This window comes from Vidua macroura, chromosome 22, assembly GCF_024509145.1.
Source record: "Vidua macroura isolate BioBank_ID:100142 chromosome 22, ASM2450914v1, whole genome shotgun sequence".
Taxonomy (NCBI): domain Eukaryota; kingdom Metazoa; phylum Chordata; class Aves; order Passeriformes; family Viduidae; genus Vidua; species Vidua macroura.
Window position 1 is genome coordinate 5891263 of NC_071592.1, and position 21912 is coordinate 5913174.

General features: G+C 54.6%; 1 protein-coding gene across 4 annotated transcripts; it reads left to right on the top strand.

Moving 5' to 3' along the window:
* Positions 1-2842: 2842 nt before the first annotated feature.
* ST3GAL4 (ST3 beta-galactoside alpha-2,3-sialyltransferase 4) lies at positions 2843-21850 on the top strand. 4 transcript variants are annotated; one of them, XM_053996914.1, is made up of 13 exons: positions 5848-5923; positions 6142-6312; positions 11284-11353; positions 17268-17340; positions 17850-17931; positions 18471-18554; positions 18667-18764; positions 19205-19265; positions 19506-19601; positions 19680-19869; positions 19967-20110; positions 20206-20349; positions 20754-21850. In XM_053996914.1, exons 2-13 carry the CDS (start codon positions 6260-6262, stop codon positions 20838-20840), a joined length of 1182 nt encoding a protein of 393 aa, XP_053852889.1. In that variant the 5' UTR covers positions 5848-5923; positions 6142-6259; the 3' UTR covers positions 20841-21850. The 4 variants fall into 4 exon arrangements, with proteins under 4 accessions (XP_053852893.1, XP_053852889.1, XP_053852891.1 ...); XM_053996916.1 differs by having other exon boundaries at positions 17850-17919; XM_053996918.1 differs by lacking the exons at positions 5848-5923; positions 6142-6312 and adding an exon at positions 2843-2895.
* Positions 21851-21912: the final 62 nt, after the last annotated feature.

Sequence of the window (21912 nt, forward strand, 5' to 3'; positions counted from 1 at the left end):
GCCTTTTAGCAGCAGGGAGAGGCAGAACAGCTGGATGCAGCCACCTTCCCATATTTCTCTGCAGAAATGCCCATTTCCTGGGTGAACAGTTGGGGTTGGTGATCTTAGAGGTATTTTCCAAATTATTGGAGTCTACAAGTGCAATCCCCAGCAAGAAAGCTGCAGTGATCTGCTGTGGGAGCCTTTCCCTCTTGCTTCAGCTCTACCCACCTCCTGAGCAGGGCAGGCCAGTTGATTTGGGGAGCTGGGGAGCTTTAGGATCTGGACATGGTCAGCGGGTTGCCTGTCCCATGGCTCTCCCCTTCCCTAGGTTTTAAATTGCTAAGGGACAGGGATGACTTTTTTCCGTACCAAAGCATTTTCTCTGCCAAGGGGGAGCTTGGTCTCCTTTGGTGAGGGAACATCCCAGTTTTATGTCTCCACCCAGGCCAGTCTAGGAATGGAGATGGTTAAACAACACACAGGCCCATCCTGTCTCCAAGGAAGGCTCCCTGGTCCTCAGGTATTGAAAAAACACCCTCAGTCTTGAAAATATACTCTCAGAGGGCTGTGACAGACGACCAAGCAGCACATCTTCCACAGACCATCTGTTTGGCTCCCACTGGATGAATTGTTTTCCTGGGAGACTGCGCTGGAGAGCAGGAGAGGAGCCTGGGATGGAGGCTGCCTCTGCTGGTCCCAAAAGAAGGGGTCAGAGGGAAACATTCTGGTGGATCTGCAGCTTTCAAAGGATTAACTGAGGTCCTGGGGCTGGGTCTGCAAAGCCAGATGGCGTTCCCAGGCTGTGGCTTGAGGAAGGGTGAGCCTGAGGTGATCCAGGACAAAGCTGGCTTGTGCTGGGCATGAATCGCCACATTCTTGTCCCTCTGGAGCAGATGCTGCTGAGGGCATTCCCTTCCTCCTTTCTGAACAGATCCTGCTTGCCTGGCTCCTGCTTTTGCCTTGCCACCCTTTTGGGAGCATTTTGGCTGTGGTGTGATGGATGGCACAGCCTCTGCCTGTGCCCTGGTGGGACAGGACACCAGTCCTGTCCCACAGTGTTCCCCAAACCCTTCTGTCTGTGTGAGTTCCGAAGGGTGATGGCAGAGCTTGTTACCAATTCACTTCTCAAACTGCCAGCAATTTCCCTCTCTTTTCTTCTCCAAATTACTCAGTGCTCATCATGCTGAATTAATTCAAGTGGCAGTTTATCCTTTGTAAATTAAATATTAGGGCAGGGCGTAGTCATTAACAGTGACTAACAACCCAGCGAAGGCTCCTGGCACTCTGCAACGGCAGCAAATATATTCCCATTTTCTGGTGGGCTTTAAAATTCCTGCTGTCTGCTGAGGCTGTGGTGGCCACAGGAAGCTCGTGGCTGGTTTTTGGGTCCATCCAAGGCAGCACAGGTACCTTGTGACTGCTCCATGGATGTGAGCAGGTGTCCTGAGATTCCTGTGGGATGGATACAGCTGGTGTCCAATGCTTGGTATGGGATCACCATTGCTTCCCCAAACCTTGGTGATGCTTGAGCCACAGCACCATGACCTCTTGGCACAGAGGTGTGGGCAATCAGAGGTCTGGGTGATCCTGGATTTGCATCCCTGCAAGGGCTTTTATTTTGCTCCCAGTCCTGTTGATGTTGCCCTGGGCCATGGGGGGATGCTGGAGATGGAGACCATCACCCCAAAATGAGCCCATCCACCTTCACCAGCAGGATGCAGCTGCTGGGGACTGAGAAGGTCCTGGGAAGCGAAGCTTTGCAGCCTCTTTTAATATTCTTTCTGTCTTGGGGGCACAGCAAAAATAGACATTTGGGATGCATTATTATTGCTGGAGCTTCATTGAATGCCATTTATTATTTTCAGATGCAATAAACCAAGCAGTGGAACCCATGAGACTGAAGGGTCAAAATATCCTTTAAGCAAATCTCTGTGGAGCTGTGGCCCCACTAATTATCCCAGATTGTCTACAAGCCTGTGACAATTAAAACCTAATTATGGCGAGTTCTCCTGTCACCACGGGTAAAACTCTACCCCACTTGTTAATGGCAAGGAAGCCCCAGCTTAAGAAGGATGGGGAATGAGGCAAAGATTCTCTTCAAATACTGATGTAGTTCTCTTGGCAAAATCAGATGCATCAGCTCGACAGGTATTTTATCAATTTATATTGGCACTGTACATGTTGTCTCAGGGATTGGCAGAACTCACCCTGGGCAGGAGGGATGAGTTTGAGGCTGCAGAAATAAAAAAAAAAAAAAAAAAAAGAAGTTTTGAGAGGAATTAAAACACTTCAAAAGTTGACTGCTAATTTTGTGTATTGTGGGGTGGGATGGAAATGGAATCCCATGGGAGAGCGAGGTGGCCTGACACGGGGCGTTCCTGTGGTGAGGATTAATTTATTTTCAGGAAAAAGAAAAATACTTAATATTAGTTGATGATTTTAAGCAAAGCCATCCCCAGGGCGTTTGTGTGTCATCTCATGATGGTTTGAGCGTAATCTCATGGGGGTTCAACGAGGGAACAGTGCAAATCCCCTGGCTCGGTGTAAATCTCCAGCAGGATGAGCTTTTCCCACCCCCCAAAATTTGCTGTGAGCCAATTTTAGCGGGTTTTGGGTGGGGAGTTGCCTCGGGAGGGGCTGCCCCCAGCCCCATGATTTTTGGGGGTCCGAAGGGCACGGGGAAGGCGTTGTTGCTCTCCCGTGCGGGGATGAGGGACCGGGCGCCTTCAGCTCCCGGGATGCTCTTCCCCTTCCTCCCTCCTTCCTCCTCCTCCTCCTCCTCCTCCCTCCGCCGCCCATCCCGCGCTGTGCGCAAGCGTGTCCGCCCCCCGCCCGCCCCTCCGGGCCGGCCCCGCATCCCGCACCCACCCCCCGCATCCTCCCGCCGCACCGACCCCCCCGCGCCGCCCCATGGTGAGTCTGCAGCCGGGGGTCCCCGGCCCCCTCGGGTCCCCCCGCGTCCCCTCGCCTTCCCCCGGCTCCCGTGTCCCGAGCGGGTTTGCGAGTCGGGGCGTGCTGAGCACAAGAAGAGGGTTGGGAAGCAAAGCCCCCGTGTTTTTGGGGGGCTGGAGGGCTCGGAGGGGAGCACCCCGCGCTGGGAGGGCGCAGGGCAGGGCAGGAGCTTTGCCCGCCTGGCAGCTCCCAGGCAGGGTTGGCATGGGGGGTGCGAACTGGGGATATGGGGGTGCTCCCCGTTCGCCCCAGCTCGGACCCCCACCGGAGCATCCCACGCCTTTGGCATCGATGTCCTGGCGAGCGCGGCACATGGGAAAGGGAGAAAGTGGCTTTGTTTCTACGTTTTGTGGGTTTTTGGAAAATAATCATTATGATTATTTTTCTAATTAGTGCAATTAATCAGCGCCTGAAGTGTGAGTGTGGGCAGCGGCGAGAGGAAAATCTCCGCTCTCCCAGTGCCCTTCCATCTGCTGTCTCCCCATTCCTGGCAAAACAAACCCCCTCATCTCGCCGGGAAAAGACGGCCTTTGGCATCGCTCCTGCCCGTGGCCACTCCCGGGGAAGGAGATCCCACCCCGAGAGCCCCGGGAAGAGAGGGTCTGGCATCTCCCCATAGCACGGGGTGGCCTCCTTGCGATGGGTCTGGGTGATTGGAATGCCCGGGAGCCGGGGTAGGGAAGGGAAAATCCTCCCGGAGGCCTGGGAGGGGAGGACGTGCTCCATGTGCAGCTCAGGACGGCATCGCTCCCGTGCAGAACAACGGGCTGAGGAGGATTTATTAAGTGGTCCGAGGCTTTTTTCCCCATCCCTGAGCATCCTCTGACTGGTGGGTGGATATGCTGCAGTAGCCTGGTGATCCCAAAGGGGTAGGAGGGGTCCCTGCCGGTCCCCCACCCAGTGCTGGTGTGGACAGAGCTGCTGGCAGCAGGATCCCTGGCAGCAGGGCATGTTCGTGCAGGATAAACCCTGTCCCGTCCCACTCCGTGTGCCTGGAGCCCTCTTCTCCCATGGGACAGGATTGTTTCCAGGGAGAGATGAGGATGCTTGCCCCGAGACCAACAGGAAAAGGACCGGCTGGACCTTTCCCCATTGATCTTTTCATGTCAGGTCTTTGCAGGGTTGAACCAGTGGTGGTATTTTATTGTTCTGGGGAGTGGAGAACAAAGGAAAGTTCTTCCTCTGGGTGTTTTTTTTTCTGTGTTCCTCAGCTTGGACACCATCTCTCCTGTTGGGTCAGTAGGGTGATGCCCAGTGGGTTGATGCTTGGCAAGTCTGATCTCCGTCTCTTGGTGAGATGAGCTGAATAAAGTCTTGTGGTGGAACTTTTTGGGAAGTTCTGCTGAATTTCCTTGTCTTTTCTGCTGGGCTCTCCCCCTGGATGCTCCTGGAGGCAGGTGATGGATTGCCCAGGCTTTGCCAGCTGTCTCTGCTGAGGGTGTCCGTGGGACAGGCACCCCAGGCAGGCCAGAACCTGGGATCAGTGGTAGAACTGATGGTTTAGGTGTCCTCTTCCTACCTGGCTCCTAACGATGTGTCCAATGTTTAATGAGCTCCTTATGTTGCTATAAGCTGTAGGATGGGATCAACATGCTTTGCTGGACTCTCCCTAACCCCTTTCCCTAATTGTCTGCATCATTAGAGGGCTGCTTGCTCATCCAGCTTCAGACAGGGAGGTAATAGCAGCTGCTCCAGCGAGGCACCGAATTCTGAGAAATAATGCCTCTGCAAATGTAAATATAAAAGGAGGAACTGTCTGTGGACACTGATTTTAAGGAATGTCCACTATGGAGATCTGCAAGTAGGGTGTGTTCCACAGCTGGGATTGGAGCATCCTCCTGGAGGATCCACCCTGGAGGGAAAGCATCCATTTGGAACTCTGGAGCAGCTGTACTCATGTCTACAAGCCTGTATTTTTATAGCTTGTGTCATCCCCATTCTTGCAACCAGCATCAGAGGTGGATGCCAGGCTGCAGGATGTGGGAATGCTGAGACCAGTGCCCTCCTCGTGTGTTCAGGGGTTTTCAGCTGGCAGCAATCCTCAGGTTGAGTCCTGCTAATTAATTATTTGGCAATGTCTCTAAATCCCATGTATTCTGTTGCTTATTGTCTTTGATGAAGTGATGGTCCCATTGCTTTAGCTTCGAATATTCCAGAGCTGATGCAGGCTGGCAGCATGGAATCTGCTTCTCCACAGCTTTCCCTATTGTGCCTTTTTTTCCTTTTTTTCCTTTTTTAAATTTTTTATTTATTTATTTAATGTTATTTTTCCCCTTTCATTTTTTTTTTCCTCTGGATGTAGCATGATGGCTGTGTAAGGAGCAGGGATGTGGTCCTGTTCCTGCAGAGGGTTGGCATCCTGGATTCACTGGGATCCCTCTGGGATCCTCTCTACCCATTCCAGTCTGGGACCCCTCCCCCCATATGCTGCCCCCAGGGACACTTGCATGAGTGGTTTTGGTTTTGCAGTGAGAAAAGGAAATTATTTGATGCTTTCATGCTGCTCGTTGCAACTTCTGGTTCTCTTTTTTTTTCTTTCTTTCTTTTTTTGGTGTTTCTTAAGTGCCTGTCACTTTACTTTCACACTTCTCTGTCCTCCAGCTGTAATCCTCGTGTTTATTGAGCTTTTTCTAGGAAAACCCTGTGTCTTCTTGGGAGGGAAGAGGAAAAAAAAAACCCAGTACTTGCTAATCTCTTGCTTTTCCAGCTGCCGACCCCTTGCATGTGACTGGGGTTGGGCTGGAAAGTTTCCTTGGAGGAAGGAGAAAGGCATTTGGCTGTCAGGGAACGGAAAAACCAAAGAAGCCGCTCTCCATCCTGGTTTTCCTTCGGACCGGCGGATGCTCGCAGCGGTTTCGGGCTGCCGCAGGCTGCGGCTGCTCTCCAGGATGTGTTTCGCCGTCTGCCGGAGTCCTCCGAGCCGCGGCCGCTGCTCCCGGCCCCGCCGAGGCGCGGATGGGCCCGGGCTGGGCACGGCCCCGCCGGGGAGGTGCGTGCGAGCGGGGCAGGGCTGCGGCCAGCGCTGCTCCTGGGCTCTTGCTGCGGCATGGGGCCGAAGCAGCCATCTGGGGGAGCGGGACGGGGCAGGAGCCCAGCAGGGCTGGAGTCTGCCCATCCCACGTGGATCTGCCCTGCTGTAAATTGCTCTGCTGGGATGTCCAGCGAAGGTGGGTTTGACCAACTGCGGCTCCCTGTGCTTTGACTCAGGGAAGACTGGAAGGGGCTGGGGACTCCCTGCTGTGTCAGCTCCTTGTGGACGACCGCTCGGTCCAAGCTAGGCTGGCGATCTCCATCGGCTCTTCCATGCCATCCTGAGGATGCTCGGATGCTCCTGGACCATCATGGGATGCAGCCTGTGCTGGCAAGGGATGCTCGGAGGTGAGATGCAGTGGTCCCAAGGGATGGATGGTGTAGGGCTGAAGGAAGACTCCTGACACCACACCAAAAGTTAGATCCACAAATCCATGGAAGGATTTCTGCACTGTTTTGGAGTTTTGGTTTCTTTTTATTGCAAGTCAGAACAACCCTAAATCACCAAACCATGTCCGGATGACCATGCAGAAAGCTGGTTCCCTTTCCCCTGTTTCCTGCAGGTTTAAACATACATATCTGTGCTGAAGTTTGGTTCTTCTCTTTAATCCTGGGTCTGTGAAGGAGGCTTTAACCTGAGCTCACGCCGTTGGAATTCCCTGCTGCGCCAGGGAGAGGCTCCTTGCCTTCAATCGCTTCCAGATGCCATTCCTGTTCCGGCTCTTCCCCTTGCAAAATGTCTCCCCCAGCCCGCCGAAGTTTTCCCAGCCAGATTCGACATCCCAATATCCGGCCAGGCTGAGTAAGCTGAGCCTTAATTTTTTAACCAGAGCCTGATGCCAGTGGCGAGAGGTTGGAACTCACCCCGTGGTGTTGCACAAGCCGGAGCCCCGGGGTGGATCCTCCGTCGGGGTTTGAGCTGCTTGCGACATCGGGTGGTTTTCAAATTTCTTTTAAAATGGAGGTAGATGAACTGGGGTGGAGTTTGGGGTTTGGGATCCCTTGCTGCACCCTCTGCCCACATCGCCAGTGGGGCAGAGCTTCCCTCAGCCCCAAAATGGCAGGAAACTGAGGCAGGAGAGTGCTGAGCAAGAGTTGAGGAGTCTTAAACGCTGCTCTGGTGCTTTGCTGATGCTGTGTGCAACCAGCCAGCCCAGCATTCCCACCATGGTCATGAAACACCCCTGGATGGGGGTTAAACCCCCAGCACAGCAGCTCTGTTGCTGTTGGGCTCATCTGACCCCCTTGGCTTGTGGTCTGTGGGTGAGATTTTGTGACACAAGGATGGATCAGACCTGTCTGTGTTGGGAATGGAGGAGAGCACTGAAGCACTGAGGGGAAAAATGAGGTGGAAAGTGAGAAGTGAGGGAGAAAAATGCAGAGAGGGGGGATGCAAATGAACTTTGGGGATGCAGGACTGAACAGGACTAGGGTGCGGGAAGTGGGACAGTGTCAGAAGTGAAGGGCAGAGAGGAGCTTTAGGGGTTAAATGTGGTGCTGCCTTCGAACAAGGCATCAGGAGCAATGCCAAGGGCTGGGAATTCCTCAGGCCCATCCCTGTGCGATCACCAGTGCTGCTTCCAAACCAAAAAATAGACGGGGGAAAAAAAAAAAATCACAAAGAGCTGTCTGTTTGGGCATATTCGGGCTCAACAGGTTTTGCTCCTGGGCGGGGTCTGGTATTTGGGGTGGGGGAACCGAGGGCGGCCAAGAGCCTGGCTGTCAGAGCAGGCTTTTTATGCAACAAAAAGATGTGATTTGTCCTCAGAAATCTTACCCTGGGCTCCTTTTCCACTGCCTTTTTTCTCGTGGGGTGACGGCAGCCCTCAAGGGCTTGGGTGGTGCAGGCGGTGTGGGAAGGGATGGGCAGCTCCTGATGAAGGGCTGGGGAGCTGGGGGGGATTTTCAGTTCAAATATGGATGAACACAAGGTTTTGGAGCCCTGACACCTTGGCACCTGCCCCAGGACCAGGTCCCACTGACAAAGCCCTGAGTCCCCCTCACATTTGGCTTCTTCAGCTTCCTGGTGGTCCATTGGCATCTGCCCTGGAGCTGGGGCTTCCCCAGCCCCTTTGCTGCCTAATTAACAACTGTTGCTGCATAATCCCCCCTGCATTTACAAGTTAAATCGACAGATTATCTGTATTATGCAAACACAGCTTTAAATCTTAATTATTTATTTGCATGGGGTGTCTGGAAATCAGCAGCACTAAGCCTGGGGATGCTGTTCTCTTGGAAGTGCAGACTTGTGCTAGGAAATGAACCCAAAGTAGGCTTTTTTTTGGTATGGTGGGTGATGCTCAACACCCCAGCTTGGGAATATGTCTATTTTTTCCTTTAATTTTTTTTGGGATGGGGGGTGGTTATTGTGGGAGGCTCATCCTTAAATAGCAGTGGTTTATTTTTAGGTCGGTCGCTGCTTTGGATAATCCGGCTTGGCTGGGCAGCTTTGCTTTTCTTCCCATTCTCAGGGATTTGATAGAAATAGGTTTATTAAATTATTTTATTTTTAATGAAATAGTTTAATAAATTTAATAAATTATTAATATAATTAAAGAAAGATAGGTTTGAAGGATGGGGGTTCTCCTGGTGCTTGCCCTTTTGTGCTGTCCTGGACAGGGAGCATCCACTGGGATGACCATTAGTGAAACATCTTCCCAAAGTGTAATTCCCACACTGGAATTACAGCTTTGGCTCGGCCAAAGGGTGGTTGGGAGGCAGCTGGATTATCTCCCATTAAATACTTGCTGAATGAATAAGCTGCTGGTCCCAGGGCCATAGCGACTGGGGTGACGTGAGGGATGTGCCGGGCTTGGAAACACCTTGCTCCTGCCAACTGGGGACGTTTTCTCTGGAGGAGGATGAGCTCACCTGGATTTTATTCCCCTCCCAGCCTGGTTTTTGCTCTCTCCCCCCTCGGGAGGTAATTTTAACCGAGGGAGGCTGGCACCGGCGATGGAGCACCGAGGGACAGATGGACGGACGGCTGCCTCCCTGCAGGTCTGGCGGGAGACTCGTCTCCATCTCCCCCTCCCATATTTTAACAGCCCTGAGGAGATTTGGTCCTCTATGGGGAGGATGATGACAGGAGGAATTTGGAGGCTCATCCCTGCCCTGTGTGTGTTCCCTCCTGCCTCTGGAATATCCATTCCTGCCAGGATGCTCCTACACTGGGGCTGAGCCCCTCAAAGGGCCAGTTCTGGCTGGCTTTAGTCTTTAGCACAGGAAGGGATGTGCCCACTGGATTTTTGTTTTCTTTTGCTCAAAGCCATGAGCATCCCAGAGGCAGATGTTGGGGAGTGGTCAGAAGGTGCCTTTTTACCCCTCAGATTTGGAAATTATTATTTAAATGATTAAACTGATAGGCAGGAGAGGAAACTGAGGCCAGCAACACAGCTGGAGAAGGAAAGGAGCAAAATCCAGCTTGTTTAGGGCTTCTTGAGGGGTCTGGGATATGTGACATTCATTTCCTGCTGGGATCAGCTGCTGGATGGGTTGAGCTGCCTGCGGCGAGTGGTGGAGACGGCGGCTCCTGACCTGGTGGGCACTGGAACCGTGATGGGACTTTTCTGGACCTGGCTGGGAACGTCTGATTGCATGGGCTCATGGCAGAGAAACCACTCGGGCGGCTGGAAAACAACCCCGGGAAGAGTGGCAGCAATCCAGCTCCTGGCTCTTCCAGTCGAGCTGGAAAGACCAGCTTAGGGCAAGACCTCGGATCCACCAGGATCCTGCCTGGCTGATGTGCTTTAAGGTATCACAGTCTCCTGCTCACCCAGGGCTGCAGGATCCTCCTGGAACCCCCAGGCATCTCTGAACATCCTCATCCTCATTTCCACTGGCAGGGGCTGATGCTGTGCCATGAAGTGCTTTAGCAGGAACTCCCCAGGGAGAGTTTAACCTTGTTAGTGGATCCTATAATTCACAGCTCTAAATGAAAAGACTCTGTGTCAGAGGCAGCAATGTTGGATGCTCTGGTGGATTCAGGGCTTCTGGAAAGACCCCGGTGCCAAAGGTGAATTTTGTGGCCTTAAGTGCATTTGGTTTGGCTGCTGATTGCCCTGAGCCCTTGGGATTAATTGCCCCCGCAAGGCAAACATGGAAGGAGGAAGCAAAGGTTCTTTGGGCGGAGAGGGAAGGTGTGACACTGGGATGGAGCCATCCCTGTCATCCCAGGATATGTGCAGAAAGCCTGATCCCTGGCGAGAAATATTCATGAGAAACCATCTCAGGCTCCTGGGTGGTTTCCGTCCCCACCCCTCGGACAAGGATGTAGCCCTCTTTGTTAAATTAATGGGATATTAAGAGAGGAGCATGCTGTGGGGAAGGCTTGCACCTCTCTCATCTCTGCTTTTTCTAGGTAGAAGAGATGGAGAGAGGTGAGGAAACCTCTGGCCCTTCAAAACTTTCCCTTGGAAGCACCTTCCCTGCCAGGGCTTAAGGAGCAGCTGGTGGAGAGAGGCTTGTCTTCCTCACCTGCATGACTGTTTCTTGCGCTGGAATGAGCTGACATTGCCTCTCGTGTGTTTTTTTGGGGAGAGCCATGGCTGCCACCACACCCCATCCATCCCAGGGGTGCAGGGAGAAGAGCAAAGCTGCTGCCCTGGGGCTGACTGGGATAGCAGTGGGCTCGCTCCACTGGCTGCCTCATTTTCCCCTACCTGGGAGCATGACTTGGGATGCAGAGCAGAGAGGCTTTCTCTGAGTGGCAGCATGGCAGGAGGGTTTCTGTGCGTGGCGTGGTTTCTCGGCAGGATTTTCCTCCCCCAAATCATAAGGATATTACATGCTGGGCTAGGATGTGCAGTTTGGGAAGTTTTGGGGGAAAAGATACCAAAGATGCGGGAGTAAGGAGCGTTCTCTGTGCAGGAGGGCAGGAAAGCTGCGTTCCCTTTTCCCTGGGAAAGGGCACCGTTCCGTCTCGTGGGGTCTTCCTAAAAGTCCGAGTGAGTCACGGAAGGGGATTTCGGTGTGAAAGGCCAAGGGATGTTGGGGAAAGGTCTGCGCTCCGATTGGCCACACCACCTCCTTAAGAGCGGCGGGGAGCCCGGCCCTGGGGTGCCGGTGCCGGCCGAGGTGGGTGGGAAGTGGGTGGCTTTTCGGAGGTGGGAGGCTTTTCGGAGAGCTCACACTTCGCTGAGACCTGTGCCGGCTCGCCGGGGCCCCGCTCCCTCCCGCCGCCCTGGGGCCGGCTCCGCCCGGCGCTGCGGGCTGCGCTGTCCGGGGATGCGCAGCGATCCGTGCATCCTCCGGAGGCGGCTGCCCCGCCGCTGTGGGCGGCTGCAGCCCTAAGGATGTTCTCCCTTCTCGCTCTCCTAGGGGAAGAGAGGACGGCCGCGTAGACCTCGCCGAGCTCCCGCCTGCTCCGCCTGGACCAAGAGGACGGGCCGTAAGTAGCCGTGACTTGCTGCCAGCTAATCTCCGCCCTGCTGGGACTGGTTTCAGCCTCTCCTGCCTCTGGGGATGCAGGAAGAAGTCTCCCTGGGATGGGAACCCTCCTCCCTGCGTGGGTTAACGGAGCACTGAGGTGATGCTGGGGGTGCAAAGTGATGGGCCGGGTTATTTGCTCTGTGCATGAGGGAAAAGAGCAGAGAAGAACCCAGGGGATTTGGGTCTGGCCAAATCAGACTGTGGGTTGCTTTGGCAGTTCCGCTCCTCTAAATCTGATGCAAAACAGGAAACAGAGGAGAAACCGTGGGGTCAAGGTTGCACGTAAGCCTTGCAAGGGGGATGGCAATGGCAGGCAGCTTCTGAGCCCCCAAAGGGGACCCTCAGAGTCAAAAGCCATTGGGAGCAGGAGCTCCCTGCAGGATAACTCGGCCCTGGAGCTTGATATCCCTTAATTTCCCACCCCTTTTCCCAGAAGAGCTGGGGCATTGCTTGAGTTTGGATTGGGGATGGGCTGGAGCACCTCCATGGTTTAGTTTTTACCTTCTAGAACTGTAAGGGAGTGGTGCTCCCGGTGAGTATTCTGCCTGCTGCTCCCAGGAGAGTGGGGAGAGGCTGCACCCTGCCTGCACCCCCAGCTCACTGCCTCCCCCTTTCTGCTGCTTTTTGGGGGGATTTAGCCCAAAACATGGGCTCAAAGCTGTGTTGCCAAAGCTGCTTTTGCTGTTGCTGCTGCGTCCCTGGTGATCCCTGAGGATGGAGATACCGGAGAGTAAACACGGCACCAAGGTGAGCGTGGCAGCAACGGGGGGTAGGACGGGGAAGGTAGGAGAAGGGTGTGTCTGGATCGATGTCAGGGGGTCAGGGATGAAATCCCACAGGATTATCACTGCTCTCATCTCCTTAGCAGGGGCTTGTCACCCCATGGCTGGCTCTGCTCTCTTCAGCACCTCGGTCATAACCTCCAGGATGTAGCGAGCTGCATACAGCAAGAAAAGGTCTTTATTTTAGTGTTTTAAAAAGTGTTTTAGCAAAAGAGTGATTAGACCCGTATAATAAAAATAATAATATGTAATCTCTAACACTTTTAACTGTAGCTCTGTTGCTCTGTGATGGCCCGAGGTTACCCCAGAGCAGTGAGATACCCACATAGCTGGTGTTTTGGGGCTGTAGGAAGGGATTTGTGTCCCTCCCTTTGTTTTTTTCTGCTGCAAGGATTGAAAAAAACATAGAGGGAAGGGAGAGGATGGAGCCAGGGCTGGTCTGAATTGCTCTGGAGCACATTAAAACCAACAGTGCCATGGAAGGCAGAAGCAGCTTGGATTTATCCTGAGGACCTGCCACTGTGGAAATATTTGTTGTACCTGAGCTTATTTGCTGTTGCCACCTTCAAAATTGCAGCCTGGTCATGAGTAAATGTTTTGTTAAGACTCACGTGCCAAAGAGGGCTTGTTTCCCCTATCGTAAATCTTTGGCTGGATTATTGTGTGCCTGGGATACCACGGTAAAGGAAACAGCACTGCCTCTCCGAGTAAGAGGCAATTAAGATTCCTTTAAAGATTCCTTTAAAGTGACTCGCAGGGCTCTTAAAATAGGATAAATGTGGGTAGCAGTACACAGGCTGGGCTGGCTCCACAATCTCTGCAGGGTCATGCCCAGTGTCCAGTGGAGTTGATTTTTGCAGTACTGTGCCCTCACGACCCTCTTCATCCCCCCGGCCCACGGCACTGCAGCTCCGGCTCTGGACATTGCTCTGCTCCGTGGTTTTTGGCATCCCTTGCCCCCTCCCAGCATCCCTGGTCCCCCCTTGGTATCCCTGTCTCCCTGCCATGCAACATTTCTTGGAGGGGGCTCAGATCTGATCCCTGCTGCTTTTTGGGCTTGCACTGGCGGTTGTTGCGATCCCACAAGGATTTTCTCCCCAGCTTGGAAAAAAAAACTCCCCAAGCACCAGGAGCTTGCAGCAGCCGGGGCGAGGAAGGTTTGGGATGCCAGGCTGGGAATTTGGGTGTGTTTGATGCTCTGCCAAGCCCAGGCAGTGCCTGCAGTTGGCTGGATCCTTTCCCTGCAGGATGGCCCCCGGCCGCCTCCCAGGTTGCGCTCAGGCTCCGGCACGCGCGGGTTGTGCCGGGGCCGGCGTGGGGGGCGATCCCGGCCCTGCCGCGTGCGGAACACCCGCGGGATGGCGGCTTGGAAGATCCCGGGGCTGTAAACTGATTCTGTGGGGGTCGTTGTTGTCCTCCAGGGAGCACAGGATCTGCCCTGCTGGTTCCTGAAAGCTCCATGTGTCTGGAAAGCTCGGGAGAGATGGTGTGGCTGGGATTGAAGGGGTCTGTGCTGGCCTGGCTCTCTGGCTGTCGCCCTTTGGTTCCCACTGCTGAGAGTGAATCCTTAGGGACTGCCAGTGCATCCCTTCCTCAGGTATCCGACTCTCCTTCAGTTAAAAATAAAGACATGTTTTGTTGGGATAAACTGTCGGAGATGCTTATTTTTCAGTGAGCATCCTTCTTACCCAGGAGAGCTGGACCAGGCAGTGGGTGGTTCCGTGTCCCGTGGGCATGTGAGATAGGATGGTGGGAGCACAGGAGAGGTGTCCTTGCCTCCTGTCATGCTTTTCCCAACCCATAGGTTACCATGGAAACATAAAAGTACCAAGCCTGCTGGTCCATGATGCTTTGCCAGGATGGCCTGGGATCACCATCCATCTATGCTGGGATGGTGTGGGGGAATTTATAACCACTCCCCACATCCATGCTTGTTCCATGCCTTTAAATTCCAGGCCTTTAAATTTTTCCCTTTTTTTTTTTTTTTTTGGCTGCGAGCAGCTTGGCAGGTGCTTACTTCCACTTTGTGGATTGACATGACTTAAATCTGGAAATGTTGGAGCCATTGAGGCCATGGGGGGAGATGGGAATGGGCGGATGGAGATACAGGGATGAACCTCTCTGCGTTTCCCCCCGTGGCAGGAGGGTTGGTCTGGATGGGTGTTGCTGGCATCTCCCAGGGGACATGGTGAAGCTGGGAGGCAAAACGCTGCTCCAGGTCAGAGGCAGACAGGGAAAGTCCACAAGGTTTGGACATGAGCTGCCTCTGCAGCATCCTGGGATGGGGCTTTCCCAGAACACGGGGTGGGAAAGGGAGTGGGAGATGGGGAATGGGCCGTGGGGTTTTTGGATCCTTTGTGCAGCAATAATTGCAGCCCGCGGTGCTGTGGGGGTGCATCCTACAACATCAAAGAAGGGCTTTTCCAGTCACTTCTTCCAGGTGTGGGGAGCTGAATCCAGTGGGGACTTTCCCCCCAGCTTCAGGGCTTGGTGGGGCAGGCAATGCCCTGGAACAACCCTGGAGGAGCGAGGGTTGATCCCAGCGAGTGCTGAGTCTCCCTGCCGGACAGGGATGCTGCAGTGCGGGATCCAGATCTGTGTTGGGGCATCTGAGAGCTGCTGTCATGGGACACGGATGCCAGTGAGAGGGGACTCTGAGGACATTGTGAGGGATCAGGGATGCTGCAGGAACAGGGATATTGCAGGACCGAGGATGCTGTGAGAGAGCTCTGAGGATGCTGTGAGACCAAGCTGCCATGGGGTGCTCTGAGGATACTGTGATGGGACGAGGACACTCAGGGGAGCACTGGGGATGCTGTGATGGGACAGGGATGCTGCAGGAGGCTCTTAGGGTGCTGTGATGGGACAGGGATGCTGCAGGCTCTGAGCATGCTGCAAGACTGGGAATGCTGTGGGGACCAGCAGGACCCTTCAGCATTGCTCCCTCCAGCAACCCTACAAGGAGGACACAGGACCTGGCTCGGGGTGTTCAGACCTTCCTGCTTTCAGCAGCTGCTCTGGTTTGGGCTGTGGATCTGGGAGGGCTGTGGGGAGCTTGATCTCATTCCAGAGGCACCACGGGTGCGGGGGCAGCCGGGTGTGCTCTGTTTTGTGCCGCATTCCCTGATCGCTTCACTAAACAACGTTTCTTCTCCTCAGGGATTATAAGCCATGTTTGCCTTAGTAAGTTTTGCATCAGGCCCAGCTTGTGCATACAAGCCTGGGAAAAGATCATAAAGCTGTCAAAAATATTATTTAAAAAAAGCTGGTATGTAAAGGCAAACATTGTGGGCAGAGCAGATTTTCTCAGTGCTTTAACTGGTGGAAGGGGTGAAGTGTGCTTGGTTGGGTGTTTTGGCACCCAAGGATGAAGCTGGGGGGTGAATTTGGTGCTAAAATCAGGTCCTGGTGCCCAGCAATTTCCCAGCCCTGGGCAAACAGGGGTACTCAGGCCCCCAGGAGCAAACCCAGCCTCCAGCCCTGAGGCATGGATTTCCCCTTAGGGTTTTTGTGGCCAGTTTTACTAAGAACAAAACTCGCCAGGAAGCACAAGCTGCTTTTTACCTTCCCCTAATTTTACTTTTTCCAAGCAACTGTAATATGCAAAGGGGTGAGACCCCCCTGTGCCTTCTCCCTGTATTGCTCCCACCTGTGAAGACCCAGCTGTAGTTTATCTTCCCAAGCAGGAGGGGCTTGTTGAGCTGGAAATTAGGATGCAGGATGAGAGCCAGTTGGGATGGGGGTTTACTTCCCCTTTCTGGAGCCCCCAGGTAATGATGGGGCCTAGTTATCCATGTTTTACAAAGGAGAAGTGGTTCAGAGGGAGGTGCTTTCCTAGGGGACCTCCTCACCTCTCTGCCCCGTCCCTCTGCTGTCAGATGGACACAATTTTCTCTTTCTAGTGTCCTGTCCCATTGCTTTTAGTGTGGTTTAATTGTCCTTAATTGCCTTTTAATTGTCATTCCTGCCCTTTTTAATTAATTGCTCTCCTGCCCTTTTAACTTCAGAAGTCCATGACGGGTAAGGGAAGAGCCTGGCTCTTGTGGAACCGTCTTTGGCCCCATTTCTCTTCATTCTTGATACATTTTTGCCACCAAACCTGGTGTTCTTGACTGGCGGAGGCCATGGCCGTGCCGGGTGTTTGGCAGGTGTCAGGTTTGTTAGTGGCACTTCCTTGGGCAGGGAGGGGGTGAGGTGGGTGCCTTTCCTTGGCCAGTGACTAATCCCTGGAGGCTCTGATGGGCAGGCTCTGATTGAGGTGCATCGCCCCGCCCCGCGTATACCTTTCCCCTTGGCTGGCATTCAACGCACTGAGACGTGGCTGGTCAGAGGCCAGAGGAGCTGTTACCAGGGGCAAAGCCAAGCCCAGCTCTGAGCCCGGCTTAGAGCAGGATTCACCCTGGAAGCAAAGCCTCCCCTTTACCCCAAAGCTTCTCCCAGCCGGTAAGTTCATTTTCCGTCCTTGCCGTGTCCTGGTGGGATGGGATGAGCCGATCCTGGGATGGCTCCAACCTTGGCTCTTGCTCCTTATTCCAGGAGTGAGAGGTTTCAGAGGAGCACTAGAGTGTCCCCGCTTCCCTGGGCAGTGTTTGTGTGGGCACTAAGCTCCAGCACCTCCTTTCCCCAGGCCGGGATGGGTGAATCCAAGGCGTTGGAGGTTCCCCAAGTATGTGATATCTTTGGTTTGATCCTGCTCTGCTGCTCCTGTCCTGACTGGCTTTGTGGTGGCACATTGGACTTTGTATCTGCTGGTGCCATGTAGATCCTTAAGCTGGGTTTAAAGCCTCCCCCATGGGATTTTGTGGATGAACCCCCATGGGGGGTTGTTTTTCCTCTCTAATTAATTTTTTTTTCCTTTGGCCTTCAATCTGTAGGGCTGAAGCTCCTTGGGAAGTGTTGCTTGCTTGGCTTTGATAAGCTCTCTAAACCAACCTTTTGGCAACAAAGAAATGTGGATTTAAAGAAATAAATCCTTTCGGGAGTCCTTGCATCTTCTTGTCTGCAGATGCAGATGGGCAAGCAGGGGGTGATGCCTCTTGGATGGGGTTTTAAGATCAGCTCTGATGGTTTTTCCCTGTTTTCCTGCTGCAGGTGACCAGCCATGATGAGCGCTCTGGCCCCCGCCTGATCCCTTTCCTGCTGATAAAAATGATCAACAAGTCTCGTGAGTCCCACAGGGATCCCATCTGCCTCTGTCCAAGCAGGGATAGGGAGCCTGGGGAATCTGCCTTTGGAAATCGGGGGGTTGGATGCTGCTTTGCTGTGGTTCCAGTTGAGTGATGGAGTGTTGGGGTATCAGAGGAGAAGGTCGCGGTGGGGAGGGTGGGTTTGGGGACCTTGATCTCCGGGCTTGGACACCTGGAACACCTTGGACTGTGTTGCACAGAAATGGGGCAGAGGCACATGGAAAAAGGGATATTTGCCTAGGCTTTGACAAAAAGCAGGCAGGAAGAAACAGAAACATCACAGCGACTTTTAATCCTGAGACAAAACCACCTGACTCCTCTTAGAGCCACTCCTCTCCGGGTTGTGGTGCCAGCTGAACCTGCTCCCTGAGGAGAAGGCTCTGCCATCCCGGATCTAGCTAAGGATGCTGTGGGACCCCACAAGCAATCATCTAAAGCCCATGGCTGACATTGGTTTATCTCTTCCCCCTCCCCTCTGGGCTTGCAGGAGGGAAGATACTCGGGGTGCTGGCGCTGTTTCTGGTGATGGTTTGGTACTCGATCTACCGGGAAGACAGGTACATACAGCTGTGAGTGCTTCTTACTCAAGTTTAAAGGACCTCCTGCCCTTTCCTTCACTCCTGGGAGGCAGCTGCTTCCTGCCCATCCCTCACAGGGATGCCAGAGCATGGCAGATTCCCTGGATCCAAGGGGACTGGGGAGGTGGCAGCATCCTCGGCTGCTGGAGAATGGGGGACACAAGCGAGGTTCCCCCTCGGTGTGTGGTGGTGGTTGGGCTCTGCGAGGTTTTTTGCAAATGCTGGTGCTTTTCTGGGCCCGGGAGGATGGGAAAGCCCTGCTCTCTTCCCAGTGCCAGCAATGCTGATGGAGATGGGGAAAGTGGAGTGTGAGGTTCATGAGCAGAGCAAGAGAGACCTCTTCTGATGCAAGGCTGCAAGCCCAGCAGATAAATGCCCAGGAAGTGGCAGCCTTAAATCCAGCTGGAAATATCTCTCTCGCAGCTTGAATTCCACAGTGGGGATTCCTGGGGGTGCCGGAGCCCCATTCGCCAGGAGGGGGCTGCAGAGGAACAGGCATCATTTGATTTAATTAACCTCTTCCTTTACAGCTTTTATTTCCCTGTGCAAGAAAACAACAAGACAACGTGTCCCCTTGGGGAGGTGGAAAAGAAAGCGGCGCAGCTCATCGGGAAGTGAGTTTTGGGGCTGGGAGCAGGGAGTGGGGGGGGGGGGATGCAGAGCCAGGACTCCCCTCCCCTGTGCCATCCCTGATCCCAGTCTCACTGACACTTTGCTCCTTGGCAGCTACACGAGGGACCACCCACTGTTCTTGCAGCTGAAGGATTATTTTTGGGTGAAGACGCCGTCGCTCTACGAGCTGCCCTACGGCACCAAGGGAAGTGGTAAGCCTGACAACGGTCTGTTGGGTCTGTCTGTCCGTCCTGCTGCTGCTCCTGGGGTTTCAACTTCCCTTTTCCTAAAGACATCTGCAGGTTGATTTTGTTGAGGACTATTCCCAAGCTATTTTCTTGGTTTTTAGACTGTGCAGTGAGTATCTTCTCACACATTGTGGCTCTTAAAAGAGTTTAGGGTGGGCCAGGTTTCACTAAGCCCCAGAGACAGATTATCTGCTTGAAATCAGGATTAACAGTAGGAGCAAATTCGGCAGGGATGGGGCAGCACTCAGAGTGTTGTGCCAGGCAGGAGCTACCTTCCTCACCTTCCTCACCTTCCTCGCCTTCCTCGCCTTCCTCGCCTTCCTCGCCTTCCTCACCTTCCTCACCTTCCTCACCTTCCTCACCTTCCTCACCTTCCTCACCCTGTCCTTGCCCTTGCTTTGCAGAAGATGTCCTCCTGCGTTTGCTGTCCATCACCCACTACTCCCTGCCCGAGAGCATCCAGAGGTAACACTGGGGTGGGTTTAGGGGCTTTTCTCTTTTTCTTCATCATTGCCCTCTTGGGGGTGGTTGAAATTTGTCTGTTGTGGGCCCAGGATTTGGCAAAATTAACCTCTGCCACCCAGGGGTGGTGGATGGAGCACGGGAAGGTTTGGAGACTGGACAACACCAGGTTTAACTCCTCCGGTGGTTAAAATCACCCTGGTTTTGGAACAGGCCTGGTTGAGACAGGGTTTTCTCTCGCAGCCTGAAGTGCCGGAGGTGTGCCGTGGTGGGCAACGGCCACCGGCTCCGCAACAGCTCCATGGGGGACACCATCAACACCTACGATGTCGTGATCAGGTACAGCCCCGGGCCCGGCCCACTGCTCCCTCCCCAGTGCCACCCGCAGCTGGGGCTGACACCTGTGATGTCCCAAAGGCTGAACAACGCCCCGGTCCATGGTTATGAGCAGGACGTGGGCTCCAAGACCACCATGCGCCTCTTCTACCCCGAGTCAGCCCACTTTGACCCCCGGACTGAGAACAACCCTGACACGCTGCTGGTGCTCGTGCCCTTCAAGCCCATGGACTTCCAGTGGATGGAGGCCATCCTTAACGACAAGAAGAGGGTGAGTGTGGTGGGGAACGGGATCCAACCCCTCCCTGGCTGCTCCAGACTCCAGCTGTCATACCACCCCACGCCTGGGGACATCTGGCCTCTTGCAGGTTCGGAAAGGGTTTTGGAAACAGCCCCCACTGATCTGGGACGCCAACCCGGAGCAAGTGCGCATCCTCAATCCCTACTACATGGAAGTAACTGCTGCTAAACTGCTCAACCTCCCCATGAAGCAACCACGGAAGATCAAACAGGTAAGGGGTGGGGATGGCCAGTCACCCTGCACACCCTGAGGGGGGTCAGCTGTCCCCGTGCAGCTCCCTGAAGGCTGTGGCTCTCTGTCCCCCAGAAGCCCACCACAGGGCTGCTGGCCATCACCTTGGCACTGCACTTCTGTGACCTGGTGCACATCGCGGGCTTTGGCTACCCTGATTCGGCCAACAAGAAGCAAACCATCCACTACTACGAACAGATCACACTCAAGTCCATGGCTGTAAGTGTTTGCCCCACAGTTTTGTCCCTGTTCCCCCCATTTTTCCCCCAGGAGGTGGGATGGCAGCCCACAGAGCAGTGCCAGGATGCTGCATGGCATGGGAGCTTCTTCCCTCTCACTCCTCTCCCATGATGAAGGTTGAAGTCCACCTTTGGATGGTCATCATCCAACTTCTCTTGGTAGCCGAATGTCTTTGGAGGCATGGAGAGTTGGATCCATCCCCAGTTTATGTGTGAGAAGAGCCGTGGACAGGGGGATTGGGTGGGGAGTGTTCTGTCCCTGCTTTTGGGGGGCTGAAGTCCCTGCTGGTGGGGTGGGCAAGGTGGAGCGTGGGAAGGTGTGAGGGATGGAAAGAAAGCGTGTGGCCCAGACTCTGGTGTCACCCCCTGCTCCCCGTCCCGCAGGCGTCGGAACACAATGTGTCACACGAGGCCGTGGCCATCAAGCGGATGCTGGAGCTGGGACTCGTCAGGAACCTCACCTACTTCTGAGGGCGGCGGGGCTGCGCAGGGACACGGTCCCCAAGGCGAGGAGACACCGTCCCCAAGGCGAGGAGACACCGTCCCCAGGGCGAGGAGACACCGTCCCCAAGGCGAGGGGACGCCATCCCGTGCGGTGAGGGGACACCGCGCTGGCACGGCCGGAGTGACCGAGGGCAGAGCATCGTTGTCACCACCGCCACCATGGCCTGGGACTCTTGGAGCAGGGCTGGGGCTGGAGGGCCGCGCTGGACCGCGGGTGCCCAGGGTGGGGCTGCTCTTGGGGGGTGCAGGGAGCCCGGCGGGGCCGTGGCCCAGCGCCTTTTCTACTGACACACTGAAGCTACCGAGGACTTGGAGGGGGTTTTTGGGGTAGGGGCGACCTCCCTCCCAGCAGGCCTGAGGGGGTGAGTCAGGGCAGGAGCCCTTGCCCTGGACATTCTCTTTCCCTTAATTCCCTCATACACTGACGAGGGCCCTGCTGAGGGGCTGATTTTGGGGTCCTGACCCCTCTCCCCCCAGGGAATGGGAGCCTTTAGAGGCTAATGTTGCCTCCTCCCTGCCCTGGACCTCCCCCCAAATATTTAATTCCCTCCCTTTTTTTTTAATTTCCTTTTTTACTTGGCGGCCCTGTCCTGTGCCTTAGTGCTGGTGTAGGGACTCGTCCCCACAGCCCCCCTGGGTGGGGGCACCCTGGGGTGCTTGGCTTCGGGGTCTGTCAGGGCCCTTTGGTGGTGCAGATTAATTTAATTAATTTAAATGCATATTTATGGTGGAGCTTTCACCCAGGGCCCGCATGCCACTGGTGTCAGGGACAAGGGGCCTTGGGTGGGCTGGTGTGTGCTTGGCTCCAGGGGTGGGCATTTGGGATGTCCCCTCACCATGGAGGGGTTGACTGGTGCCTTCTCCCTGTTGGTGTAGGGTCTCCTCTGCCCCCGTGGGGCTGCAGGTGTTGGGGGGACCCTTGGATGGGGGTGTTGGGGCTCATGCTGGCACCCAATAAAGTCCTGGTGAGGCTGGGATGGGCTGGGTGCTCCTGGGGCATGATGAGGGGGTGTGAGGGAGTTCTGGGGCTGTGAGATGC

What these genes read in the sequence shown, in the direction of transcription:
- ST3GAL4 (XM_053996914.1), top strand. Translation starts at nt 6,260, where the DNA reads ATGCTCCTGGACCATCATGGGATGCAGCCTGTGCTGGCAAGGGATGCT. An exon ending in CTGGCAAGGGATGCTCGGAG is followed by an intron (nt 6,313 to 11,283) that starts GTGAGATGCAGT and finishes TCGCTCTCCTAG; the next exon opens with GGGAAGAGAGGACGGCCGCG. An exon ending in CTGCCCGAGAGCATCCAGAG is followed by an intron (nt 19,266 to 19,505) that starts GTAACACTGGGG and finishes TTTCTCTCGCAG; the next exon opens with CCTGAAGTGCCGGAGGTGTG.